This window comes from Acomys russatus, chromosome 2 (assembly GCF_903995435.1).
Source record: "Acomys russatus chromosome 2, mAcoRus1.1, whole genome shotgun sequence".
In the NCBI taxonomy this organism is placed as follows: domain Eukaryota; kingdom Metazoa; phylum Chordata; class Mammalia; order Rodentia; family Muridae; genus Acomys; species Acomys russatus.
In genome coordinates, this window is record NC_067138.1 from 87,724,909 (window position 1) to 87,737,298 (window position 12,390).

General features: G+C 37.4%; 1 protein-coding gene and 1 pseudogene across 2 annotated transcripts in view; one reads left to right on the forward strand and one right to left on the reverse strand.

Moving 5' to 3' along the window:
• Mpdz (multiple PDZ domain crumbs cell polarity complex component) overlaps positions 1-8,667 on the reverse strand; it is a 130,615-nt gene extending 121,948 nt beyond the window's left edge. For both annotated transcript variants that reach the window (XM_051163716.1, XM_051163709.1), the window contains exons 1-2: positions 8,544-8,667; positions 5,368-5,534 (exon numbers count right to left, since the gene is read on the reverse strand). In XM_051163716.1, the coding sequence (XP_051019673.1) occupies positions 5,368-5,534; positions 8,544-8,559 (183 nt within the window). In that variant the 5' untranslated portion in view covers positions 8,560-8,667. The remainder of the gene's footprint in view (positions 1-5,367; positions 5,535-8,543) is intronic.
• An 864-nt stretch (positions 8,668-9,531) lies between these two features.
• Positions 9,532-9,650, forward strand: LOC127207453 (uncharacterized; annotated as a pseudogene).
• Positions 9,651-12,390: the final 2,740 nt, after the last annotated feature.

Consider the following 12,390-nt stretch of genomic DNA (forward strand, 5'->3'; position numbering starts at 1 on the left):
GATCACTTTCCCCTGGCAGGATTACCTCACCAAGCCTCAGAGGAAGAGAATGCACTCAGTCCTAATTCAACTTAGTATGCTGGGCTGGGTGGGTGAGCTCCTATTCTCTAAGGAGTAGGGGAGGGGGGACAGAGGAAACAGGGAAGGAGAGAGGGACCAGGCAGAGAGGAGGGAGGGGGTTATGACTTAGATATAAAGTGAATAATTAATAAAATAAATATGAAAATTAAGATATATACTAAAAGTTTTAAAACATTGACTGCAGACAGTACTCTCATTTGAAAAGCACTCTGCACACGTGTAATTACCATTTCTTCAATCTGATACTGTTCTCTCACCTCTACAGAAAAATACTGTATTTTTCTGACCATAAAATGCACTCCCAAGCCCCCAAAGTGGAGGGGAATTAGGATGTGCCTTATGGTCCAATTGCTTTTTTTTTTTTAATGTTTTTCTTGTTTTACTGCTCTAAACACTGGGTGCGTCTTATGGTCAGGTATGTCTTATAGTCCGAAAAATATAGTATTCATTTTTCACCATCCACTTGAAAATTGGGACTATTTTTTTAGTCAAAACTAATTAATTCTTTCCATCATAGCATCTGTCACCTTGTTTTCCTGTATTCTATCTCTCCTTGAAATACTAAGAACTCTATCTTATTATTCACTTGGTTTTCATTGATTTTAAATGTTCAACAAAGATATTATAAATGCCTATAAATACTCCATAAAACCATCAGAGTACTAAAAACTCTCATTGCCATGAAAAAGTATAATTCAACAGATGTCTCAAAATAAGAAGTTTATAAGCCGCAGGCCTTTTGCCATTGGGTTCTGTTTCTGCCCTGACTCTTGGAAACCAAAAGTGAATGATATGAATTTTATAAACCAAGATCCTTAGGTATCCACAGATCTATTTCTGTGATATTCTGAGTGTGTTCGTATTTGTGTTCACTTCTGTTCATTGTTCAACTTGTTTGTCATCAGGAGTTGTTTTGAATGTAAACAGGTAAAACTTATAAATACAGAATTATTTTTTAAAAGTTACAGCACACAGATGGCACTTCAAAAATAAAAGTGATTTTTTAAATGATCTAACTATTCTAACTGCCAACTCTAATATCATGTAAACCACAGTATCTCTTCAGTTATTTCAAAATGTGCTATAAAATTTCAAATTCTAGCTTATATATGTATACATACATGCACATACATATATTACTATATATTACCCTTCTAGATAAAATGGGTATACAACAACATGTGTTTGAAGAGGGAGTGGATGAACTAAGAGCCTGGAAACATTAGCCAAACCACTACTACAACAGGATATCATATGCCACAGACGCTGGAGTTCCCTAACAAGTGGCTCCCGATATTCCTGGCCCAAGGCTCATTTCCCAGGGAAGCATCTTTGGTAACCCGAGCTATCAATGCTGTTCCTCTGATCTTAGAATTAGTCTCTGTTGCCATGATTTAAAAATGACCTTGCCAACATGAATTTCTAAATCTTCATCTTAAATTTCCATTTTAAATTAATAATTTTAATTCACATTTTTCCTATAAGTAACATAGGGGACTGATTTAGTGCCCATGGTCATTAATAAAAGCAAGGCAATTAATTAATCAGAAAAGCACCATCCACATCTACACTGGACTGGAGCAACCTCACCAAATAAATATGCAAATCCGATATGCTCAAGGCTGACAAGTTTCTATTATTAAACTGCTAACGTGTTTATTTCTCCCACAATAGCTAGATTTTTTTCATGAATACACATTAGGCCCTGTAGTTAATAGCTGTGATGACTAGGTGACAGTGAGGACACTACTTGAGAACCTGCATTTGACAGATCATTGACACACAGTCGCAGTTCCTTTTCACTTAAACAGGAATCGTGCAATAGGAAATGAGCTGGAGCGATTAGAGATTATTCAGGTTTAATAGCGTACATCCTTTTAGCTGGCGTTGGAACAATACACAATGTGGCAGAGTTAAACAGAGGCATCAATTATACTCTCAGACCTGCTAATATTTTTGACAATATTTAAATAGCACATCCCTTCAGGGCACGGCTTTTTTGCCCTCTCAGTTACACACCTGTCAAGTGTTTAATCTGCCAAAGGGAAACAGTTTGATTTCTAAGGGCAGTCTTAATACTGTAGAAGCAAACTGGAAAAAAAATTAAACATTATTGAATAGAAGTAATGAGAAGGATGGGAAGGGAAAAATTGCAGGTTTAATTCAACACGGCATGTCAGCATCTGTCATTAACGCAACAATATGATCATGTTCTTCAGCGTGATATATACACCTCGAGCTTTGTAGCCATTCATTGCCTGTGCTTTTCTAAAAGACAGAGAATGATACTGGGCACAGGGGTATGGGGCTGAAGATAGTAAAAAAAACATGGAAGCAGTAATTTCTGCCTACTATGCATATGAAATTGTACATTAAAAATATAATATAGGAATAAGCTAACAAATTAAAACTAGCAATGTGTAAAACCTATATGGCCAGTGGATTAAAAGCATAAAACACATTTTCTTCTTTATATAAATTATTAAACTATAAACATGCATAAATTAGCTTTTTAAATCTAACAGATAAAGTTTATAATGTTTGTAATGAAATTTTAAAATAGAAAATAATACCAATTTTGCCACTGTGCTAGGCTCATACAAGAAAAAAATCTGGCGAGTAAAAGGGACTGGTAAAGGATGACGTGCACCTATACCAGACAGCGGGAAACTTCACTGAGTGCATACGCAAACACAACGTCTCAAAGTCCCCCAGGGAACTTACCAACTTCTGAGAGATGCATAAGCATCAAGATTATCCTTCAAAGAACAAGAAATGAAAGACCTAGAACAAGCTGCAGATCCCAAAGGCAGAAGCAAAGCCATTATCAACTTGTAGCTCTGCCTTAAAAACGTATCATTTACCTTCTTGGACCACTGTGACAAATAGGGTAGAGCTACACATGTCTGTCTTTCCATGTCTGTCCTTCCTTTTCCACAACTTTTCTCTTCTACAAGGCAAATGCCCAACGGACAAAAGCCTAAAGATATCTAAGACATAGTAGCAGAATTCAAGGGCCTCACAACTTAATCCTGAAATACATACTGTAAGACAGTAATGTTAGAGTCCAGCCGCTGCTCAGAGCACAGCTATCTACCACATCCCTGCCTTTCACAGATACTAACCTCTTGAGACACTGTAAGTCCCTTGTTAATAGACTTCCTGGTGCCAGGAGCTTTCCACTTAAGAAGTAGGTTTATATCAAAGGAGGTATTGGTGGACATACATCCTGCTCCTACCCACTACCCTGCCTCCAGCCTGGGATTTCAAGAGCCTGATTGCAGACTAGGACCACGAAACAATCCTTATGCTCATAAAGGTATAATAAGGCCCGTGTACATCCTGATTTCTTCTCTTCAAAGTCCCATCATGCTATCTATTTCTGAGAGCTGGACCCTTCCGGAGCTCTGGCCATACTGTTGTCTGTCAGTTCATCTAGAGAGTTAAATAAATCTTGCACCCTCATGAAACAATCTCTGTCTCAGAGTCCTCTGTAGTAGTAGAGACATTCCTGTATCACTAATAAAATATCACAGCAGGCTATACTTTGTGAGACTCCCAACAAGGCTCAACAGCTTTCCCAGCAGGCTTCCTGTGAATCATTTAGATCCACACAGCCTTGGAGCTGCATCCTATTTCCACTTGGACACAGCAGAACCAATGTAACCTGTAGGCCATCTGTGTCTTTTCCTCAGACACAGTGCACGCACACCTCGTCCCTGCAGAAGGCTGGCTAATAAAGCAAGATACAGCTATTTTGCTTGACTACTAGTGTATATTAACATACTTGGTATACAACTTAATTTTCCCCACATTACAACTACATGTTCATACAATATACTAAGAAGACATCTGTTCAATGTTTTTACACTCTTGAAAAATAAAACATAATTTCCCATACCAGATTTATGCTTATATTCTAGAAATTGATTTCTCCAAAGGGTTGCTAGTCCATCAATATTGAAAAACAATCTTACCAAGAAGAGAAACTCACATACACACAACAAAATCTTATTTTTAAATTTACAACCATGACTCCTTAAACCATTAATCTGAAACTCACTATAGAAAAATAGTTTATGGAGGTGTGTACATGTGTGTCTGCGAGTTCCTGTGTGCAGGTGTATATAATTGTAGGTAGGATCCATTTGTTTCTCTCTCCTCAGCAGCTCCATACCTGGCTTGTATTTGTTGTTGTTGCTTTCATTTGTTTGTCAATAGAGGGTTCTGGGGATGGGAAGCACACTGCTGACTACTTTCTCAACCCAATAGAACAATATATCAGAAGATTCTTCTTTCTACTTCTGGAGAATTACCAAAATGCATAGGAACCTAGGCTAAGGCTGGAGGGTACTAGCATGCTCCTCCACCAGCTTTCTGTCAGCATCTGGAATATCCATACAACTAGAATTGCTCATTCACTCAATTATGAAACTAGTTTTTAGGTTTCATTTTTATCCTTTTAAGGCAGAATATTTGCTAGCAAGTCATCCATAATCATTAAATTAATTCTAAAAACATGAGAACATAATTAAATTGACTTCAAACCTTGGGAGGATATGAGCTGTTTTAAAAATATTTGTAAAACCTGCTAAATGATGATTAAATTAAGTAAGTTCAAAAAACATCTGACTTTGGTTTTCATTCTGCCATGTGATATGCCTTCAGTTTTAATATAAATGTTCAAACTTTTTAATGTTCATAATTTTTACAGGGAATAAAACATGGTGTTACATTTAGAAATCCTAATGTTTATCACCATCTGATGCTGTCATGGAAGCAAGTGCTACTTGCACAGTCTTAAGAAGTGAGAATTGCAGTTCCTCTAACTGATGACAATGTAATTATCCTTTCACTGTCAAAACAGAGGTGACTTCTCTTCCTCACACACATGATTAAACATACAAATTCATGCTACTCTAAACCCTGTAGCTGTGCTGAGCGTCTGAATCTGAATGAGTGAGATTACATGAACAACAGAGGTTAGGGAGAATGAAAACCAAGTGTGCAGCTACCCAGCCCAAACATTTTCATCAGCTTTCCTCCTGTAGGAGCTCATGTCTAAGCATCCACACAAGCTTTCAACATAATGTCATATCATCCGCAACAACGGGTACAAAAATAGCTAGCAGGGGAAAGCCGCAGTCAGCCTGAATATCTGTTGGTGGTTTAAATGACTTCATTATTTATTAACGCATACAATAGTCAGCCTTTGGAAAGGCACAAGCCCCTTTGCACAAGATCCCCAGGATGCTCTGAGGGCCACCTTGGGCGATGACATCCTACCTGGTCTTTCAGCTGCTGTAGAGAAGTCTGAAGGTTCAGAATCTGAGTGAAGAGTGGACTCTGCAGGACAGACTTCAGGAGGCTCAGCTTGTCTTCATTTGCAGCATCCCCACGTTCCTTCAGCTTGCTTTGCAAGCGCTCTGCTGCCTGCAGCGCCCGGGTTTTATCTATTCCAAAGAGACACATCATTCAATAATAGGATTCAAAAGACGTGTCAAATCTATGAAGACTCCATGCCTTTAGAAATCCTAAAGCCATCTCCGAAGTGCACAGCATTGTCATATTTGAACTGAGTATGAAGCTATACAAATGTATATATTTTCAATTCAGTATAAGGACAATCTTTTAATACTTTAATTTTTTCTCAAAACTAAATATCATTTTTACATATGCTTCAAAACAATATTTCTACTTGATTAGAGTTAGTACCTAAAGGAAGACTACAGCCTCTCAATATAAACCTTTAAGTCTCTTAGAGTAAAGGTCATTTAAAAGCAGGAACACATTTAAAGTCTTCTTGAGCTTCGTGGGTGTTCACAAGAATATACATCTTAGGTGCAACAAACATATATGATTCTATAGAAAGATAAGGTAAAAGAGTTAGATATGGTCTTCAAAAACCTCAGAGACATACAGAATATGACATTTAAAAATTTTTTTTTATTATTTTAAAGATTCATTGACAATGAGGCAGGTTAACTCCTGGCAACACCCAGCCTATCTCAAATAGGATGATGAGCATCAAAGAACCTCCTTATAGAAATGGCTTCAAATGGGGCAAACAAGCCACTGGGGAAAATGTCCTTGTTTCTGCTACAAAGAGAATTCAGCCTAAAAAAGGGTGAGCTTGGACGCAGGCAGAGTCGACAGGCAGACTCTGTCTAGACAGGGTAAGCAAGTCCTCAATAGTTCCTGCCTCACAAATATGTCTGTCAGATATATTGGGACAGAAGGCTGAAGATGATGTTCCCACGTTACAGAGAGTGTTGGGTGACCGTTCAGGTAGCAAATTGCCTCTGTCATCTTCTCATTTTGGGAAGCTGCTAACCTACACCCCAGGAAACTCAATAATTAATATTATTCCTTCTCAAGTCTCTGACAGGGTTAAAGAGCAGATAGTTTACTTTTACAATTAAACTCAGTTGTTTAGGGGTTAAAATGTTTTTATGTCTAGATAGATGTTTTATGTTGATAATGATGAAATATGATAGATATTGATTTACATTCAGAATTTTAGATACACCAAGATAAGAAAGATGTTTTCTTCAAGACTGCCAAATACAAATAGCCAAAACACTATGAATGTAACATTTATATAATTCCTGATTGTGTCACTGTTCTTCTTTCTGTAGGTAGTTTATTGTATACATGTGTAATAATATAAAGTATATGTAAAAAATAAAAAAAATTAATAAAAATATAATTAAATTTTTAGTACATACTTAGGCAAATAATCGTAAAGTCACAGAAACAGATGCTGATGATGTGTAAGTGAACTCAGTGTCAGATGTTTCAGCTCTTGTGAAAATCACATAAAGCCTTGCTTAAAAGTCTAATCTCTTCTTTTTCAAAAAGATAAATGAAATGTATTTACACATAAGAAAAAAAAGGATAACCTATTAATAAGTGGATGTGGATATGACTGATGAATCATATCCAAAATATAATAATTTTATATATTAAAATATTCTATACTTATTAACTTAGGAATATTAAATAATAGATATTTCAAAAGTCCTGTTTCAATCCTTGGAATGTTTTACCCTAAAATTAAATAGCATATTTATAAATGTCTCAAACCAAACTAATTCAAATCACTATTAAACATATTTTGAATCAGGTATCTTATGAAACTGAGCATCTTGAGTATGCCCTAATAGTCCTAGAACCTTACATACACGCTTCTACCAGTAAATTTCAACCTATTCCTGAATTATACAAACCTAGGTTCTTAAACTTTATCAATTTATTTTTTTCAAATGGAGATTTTCAAATATGTCCTAATATACTCATGATAACAGCACTCATCTACCAACCACAGAGATCAGAAAAGTGGGATCATAACCAGAGACTTGTTTATAGAACCATATCTGGCATGCCACAGGTACTTGTAATTAAACATAAAATCCTATTGATCATGAGTACATACACAGAAACAAGCTTAAACAATATTACTCCTGAAGAAAGTCTAAGCAAAAAATGATAGATATACAAGAAATTTTTGTTTGTTGTGTATCAAATTTTTCATGGTAACTGAGGACACCAATCTATTACTAATATGCACATCAAATCTTAGAGGTTTATGCTTTAGTTACTGCTGACAGAATGAAATTCAGAAAGCTTAATGGAAGCCACACTTCCTTTTCCTTTTCCTGCGTCACAAGGGATTTCCCTATGAGTTCCAAGAGTTTTCACAGCCTATGATGCAGAATGGGGTATAGAAAATGTATCCACACAGGATTTTATTATCAGAGCAGGAATGGTGTAAAAAAAAAAAAAAATCAGACATCACAACAGCCCTTTCCCTTTATTGTCCCAATCCCTCAAAATGGGCAATGGTTGAGGCATCCTAGGTGCCAGAGTGAACTGTATGCACCCTTCAGTGTTCAGGTTTCCAAGAACTACTGAGAGACACATCAGATATGCAGCGTGTGCCACACCTGACATGGCTTTCTATAACCAATTTTCTCTAAAGCTACACTGCAGTGTGGGAAAGAGAATAACACAGAAGTGGAGGAAATCTGATCTCTCAGCCAAAATTATCGCTCACAGAAATTAAACTATTTTATTAAATGGAATTTGAGAGACAATTGCTGTCCTATTGAGCAGCACTTTACCTGCACATACACAAGTAAGAATAACAATCCTGTTTCTTGCTTTCCAGCTGTCTAGTGACACCCAAAAGACATAACTGGGTTGATAAACTAGAGTAAAACTTCTATTAAGCTTATTAAAACTTATAATTAGTAGACTCTCATGTTTATTTATTATGAATTATTGGGTTTTTATAACCATGTGAATAAAATTGTACAAATACAGAAATCCACTGCCTGTTTCAATGATACTAGGCAAAGAAATTAAATCTAAGCTCCTGTAGCTATGTAGAAAACGACCTCCTCAAAGAGCAAGAGAAGCATGTTCATTTCTGACCAGAACAGGGAAAAGAGAAGTCTTACCTATGGTTTCCAACATCGTTTTCAAAGTTCAGTGTTCTCTATAGTGATGCAAAACACCAACTAAAATGAAACTCTGAGGAGAAAGGAAATAAAACGGAGTCGTTATGTTTTAATAAGGACTCAAGGCTATAGTGCTTGGTACAATTATAATTTTTTTATTAAAACAATATTGACTTAAATGCAACATTTTGCTTCATATACAGCAAAATAATTTTAAAAGCATAATAGATGCAATAAGAAGAAGGTAAAAGTTCTGTCCTGGACAAGATGATAAAGTCTCCAATGCATTTATTTAGCAGCCCCTTGATAAGGACAACCACCATGTTTGTTTGTTTGTTTGTTGAGGCAGGCAACCTGAATTAAAGTGAGGTCTTCCTGCCACAGAACAAGAGGCTCACTTGTGTATACAGAAGTAATTCTGTGGCCAAAACCATGAAAAGCTGCAACCTTATCCCAAATGCCAACAGCCATAACAGGGAAGACAATACACACACCATTGAAAATAAACTGTGACATGATCACATACATAAATCTCCGTAGGATAATACATTAAACAAGCAATTATAAACTGGAACCAAGTTACATTTTCAAAGGTTTTTATTTAAATGTCTCCCTGACTAGAATGAGCTCTCTCCTTTAAAAACAAAACAAAACAAAAAACAAAACACCCGACAAATGGTCTCAATTTCTGCAGCTCACATAAGTCTTTCACTAACACTCCTTCACTAAGGTCTTAACAGTGGACATAAGTCTGCAAAGCCATTGTCCCTTGCTGCCTTCTCCAACCCTCACCCAACCCCCAGCTCTTCTTCATAGCCACAGCTCGGCCTCCACTGCCTCAGAACAGCAGCTCCAAGAGAGAGCCAATCATTGTTCCAGGGCTGAAAGGATTCAGCATGATCCCTCCTCATATTTAAAAAATAGAATAAGGTTTTATTGACAAAACTATCACACAGTATAATGGCATATGTATAAAAATGCCATATTGGTCTACGGCTATACCAGCCTGAACGTGCCTAATCTCGTCTGATCTCGAAAGCTTAGCAGGGTCGGGCCTGGTTAGTACTTGGATGGGAGACCATCTGGGAATACTGGGTGCTGTAGGCTTTTAAAAAAAAAAAGCCATATTGAAGCATATCACCTTATATGATAGCTTAATGTAAAATATCACAACATACATGAAAAAAAAAAGAAAAAGTTCTTAATTTTTGGTCTTGATAAAACAGACCATTACTCTGATAATCACAAGTTGGGCCCCTCCTTACAAGAAACTACACTTGGATAACCAGGCAGTATAGAAAACCAATGCCTGCAATTTGCTCTGGGCAAGAACAGGGTAGTGTGATTATGTTCTGTATCCCAATTCAGAAGATACTCTGACAATACCAGTTCCATTCCAAGTAGCAGAATATCACAACAAGTTCCTCAGTATGAAGAAAAGGCCCTGGCTCGAGCCTAGGATTGGTATCTAAATAGCTATGTGGCCTTAAACAATAAGCCTAACACCTCAACCTCAACTGCCTAGAAAACAAAGTCATTTACTGTGCATTCTACAACAAATGAAAAAGATAACATGGCATCTTATAGCATATTTACACACTACAGGGAGATCTTAAAAATAAAAGACAAATTTTATCAGGAAATTTAAATTGGCCTTCATAAAATAGCATAATATTAGATACTCTTTCAAAAATTAATCCTTTGGCTGATTGACTTCTGTATGACTGGAGATCAAATCTAGAGGTTTGTGTATTCTAAGCAACCAACTCTTCAAAAACTACCTTCTCTTCCTCAGAGAAACTTCTTGAAGTACATGTTAATTAACACAGAGACCCACAACTAGACAAGGCATAGAGACTGAGAGATTTTGACGTTCTCAGTCTCAAATAGGCTGCCTTCATCAAACCTCTCCCCTCAGAAAAGGAGGCAGAACCAGAAGAGATGGATGACTCCAAGGGAACAGTAGCCTCCAAATACAACAATACCGATGCACAGATGAGCTCACGGAGACAGTGGGAGCACACAAACATCAGCACACAAACATCTACACAGGTTCAAGCTAGATGAGGTCACAGAACTGAAAGAGTAAGTGGACACAGGCTCCACCTCTTAACAAGATGCTATTTACAACTGATAGCTGCTGGCAAAGGAAAAAATAACAGTTTTCTCCAACGGAGTGTCACTGGGAGTATGAACCACACGCCAGGGCGGGCCATGTGTCCAGGAGGAGCTGGCCTACACAAAATGAGCTTCATTGTTTTTGTGTACTTTCTGATTCACTTTGCTTTGTTTTGACAACTTGTCTTATTGGTCTTTTGGTTGTTTAATTTTGGTTTGTGGTGTGTGTGTGTGTGTGTGTGTGTGTAGCGTGAGTGCAATATAAAGTATATATGAATAGGGAGATAACAATGAGCTAGGAGGACCTGGCAAAGATAAACTATATTGTATGAAATTTTTAAATAAAATAATATATAACAAAATAAAATTGCCTTCCCTTGTTAACTTAATTATCTATTCTGAATCTGAGTATGTTTAGAAATAAGTAATATTTTAAAAAGTTTCAAAGAGAAAAATGTTGTTGGTATACCTAATAAATTCTAGGTCAATACAGGTGCCCTGTGAAAACTGAGACAGATGGACAGTGTTAATGACATGCTTGGAGGCTTGGAGGCTTATTAATAATCTGCAGAGCAGATCTCAACTGAGAAAAACACTGTTGCCCACAGTCAGCTACAATCCAGTTATGCAGAAAACTAATTCTTATGTTCCCCTCCATGGAGTACTTACCATAAGGGTCAAAAAATAAATAAATAAAATAAAACCAAGCCAGTTCAATGGCAAGTCACAGACAGCAGTTTCCAGATGACAGCGTTACTCCTGCAGATTTCAGAGATTTAAACAAGGCAAAACAGAAAGCAGTCTCACAGTGTGCCCACTCTGATTCCCCTAAAATAAAGCACAGCTGTCAGAGGTTTCCATTCCAACAACTGTGACCGGATAAGAACATTCCTCTTCTATATGCCCCATATAATATCCCCAAAATTCAATTCCAATTATAAACAAACTCGTAAGTACAGAACTTTGGGGGAGAAAATATTTCGTCTACTGCCTCCAAACTACTGACAGCAATTCTTCTTTTCACCTTCCAATCCTTCCCTGTTTACATCTCAATACTGTATGTAACTGTAACAGGCCAGAGTAGTCTATTCAATTAGTCTCTTAATCCTCACACTGCACTCATACACACAAGAGGAAGCAGTCAGGTGTAAGTCCCACCTCAGGTGGCATCACCCATACGAAGAAGCCAAGATCTGAACACACACAGTCTGGCTCCAGAGCACATACTTCATATGCTATAAAATGCGGCCTCTCAACAGGAGACAGACTCACTTCACGATTTCTTTCTCTCTTTCAATGGTAAAGTCGCCACGCAAAAGACGACCTTCTTTCCCACGTTCCTCTTCGTTGCTATGATAACATAGCATAACGCTGACTGTAACCAGCTTGGGGACAGCAGGGTTTCTCCGACCTGCACTTCCCCACCACAATCCATCACTGAAGGAAGTCAGAGCAGAAACTGAAGCAGGAACTTGGACACAGAAACTGAAGTAGAGGCCATGGAAGAGCGCTTCTGACTGTCTTGCTCTTAAGGATGACTCAGCTTACTTTCCTATATAATCCAGAACAATCTGCCCAGGGGTCGGACAGCCCACAATGGGCTGGACCCTCATATATAAACCATTAATCAAAAAAATGCTCCACAGATTTATGTACAGGTCAGTCTGATGGAGGCATTTTCTCAATTGAGGGTTCCACTTCCTCGATGACCGTAGTTTAAATCAATTTG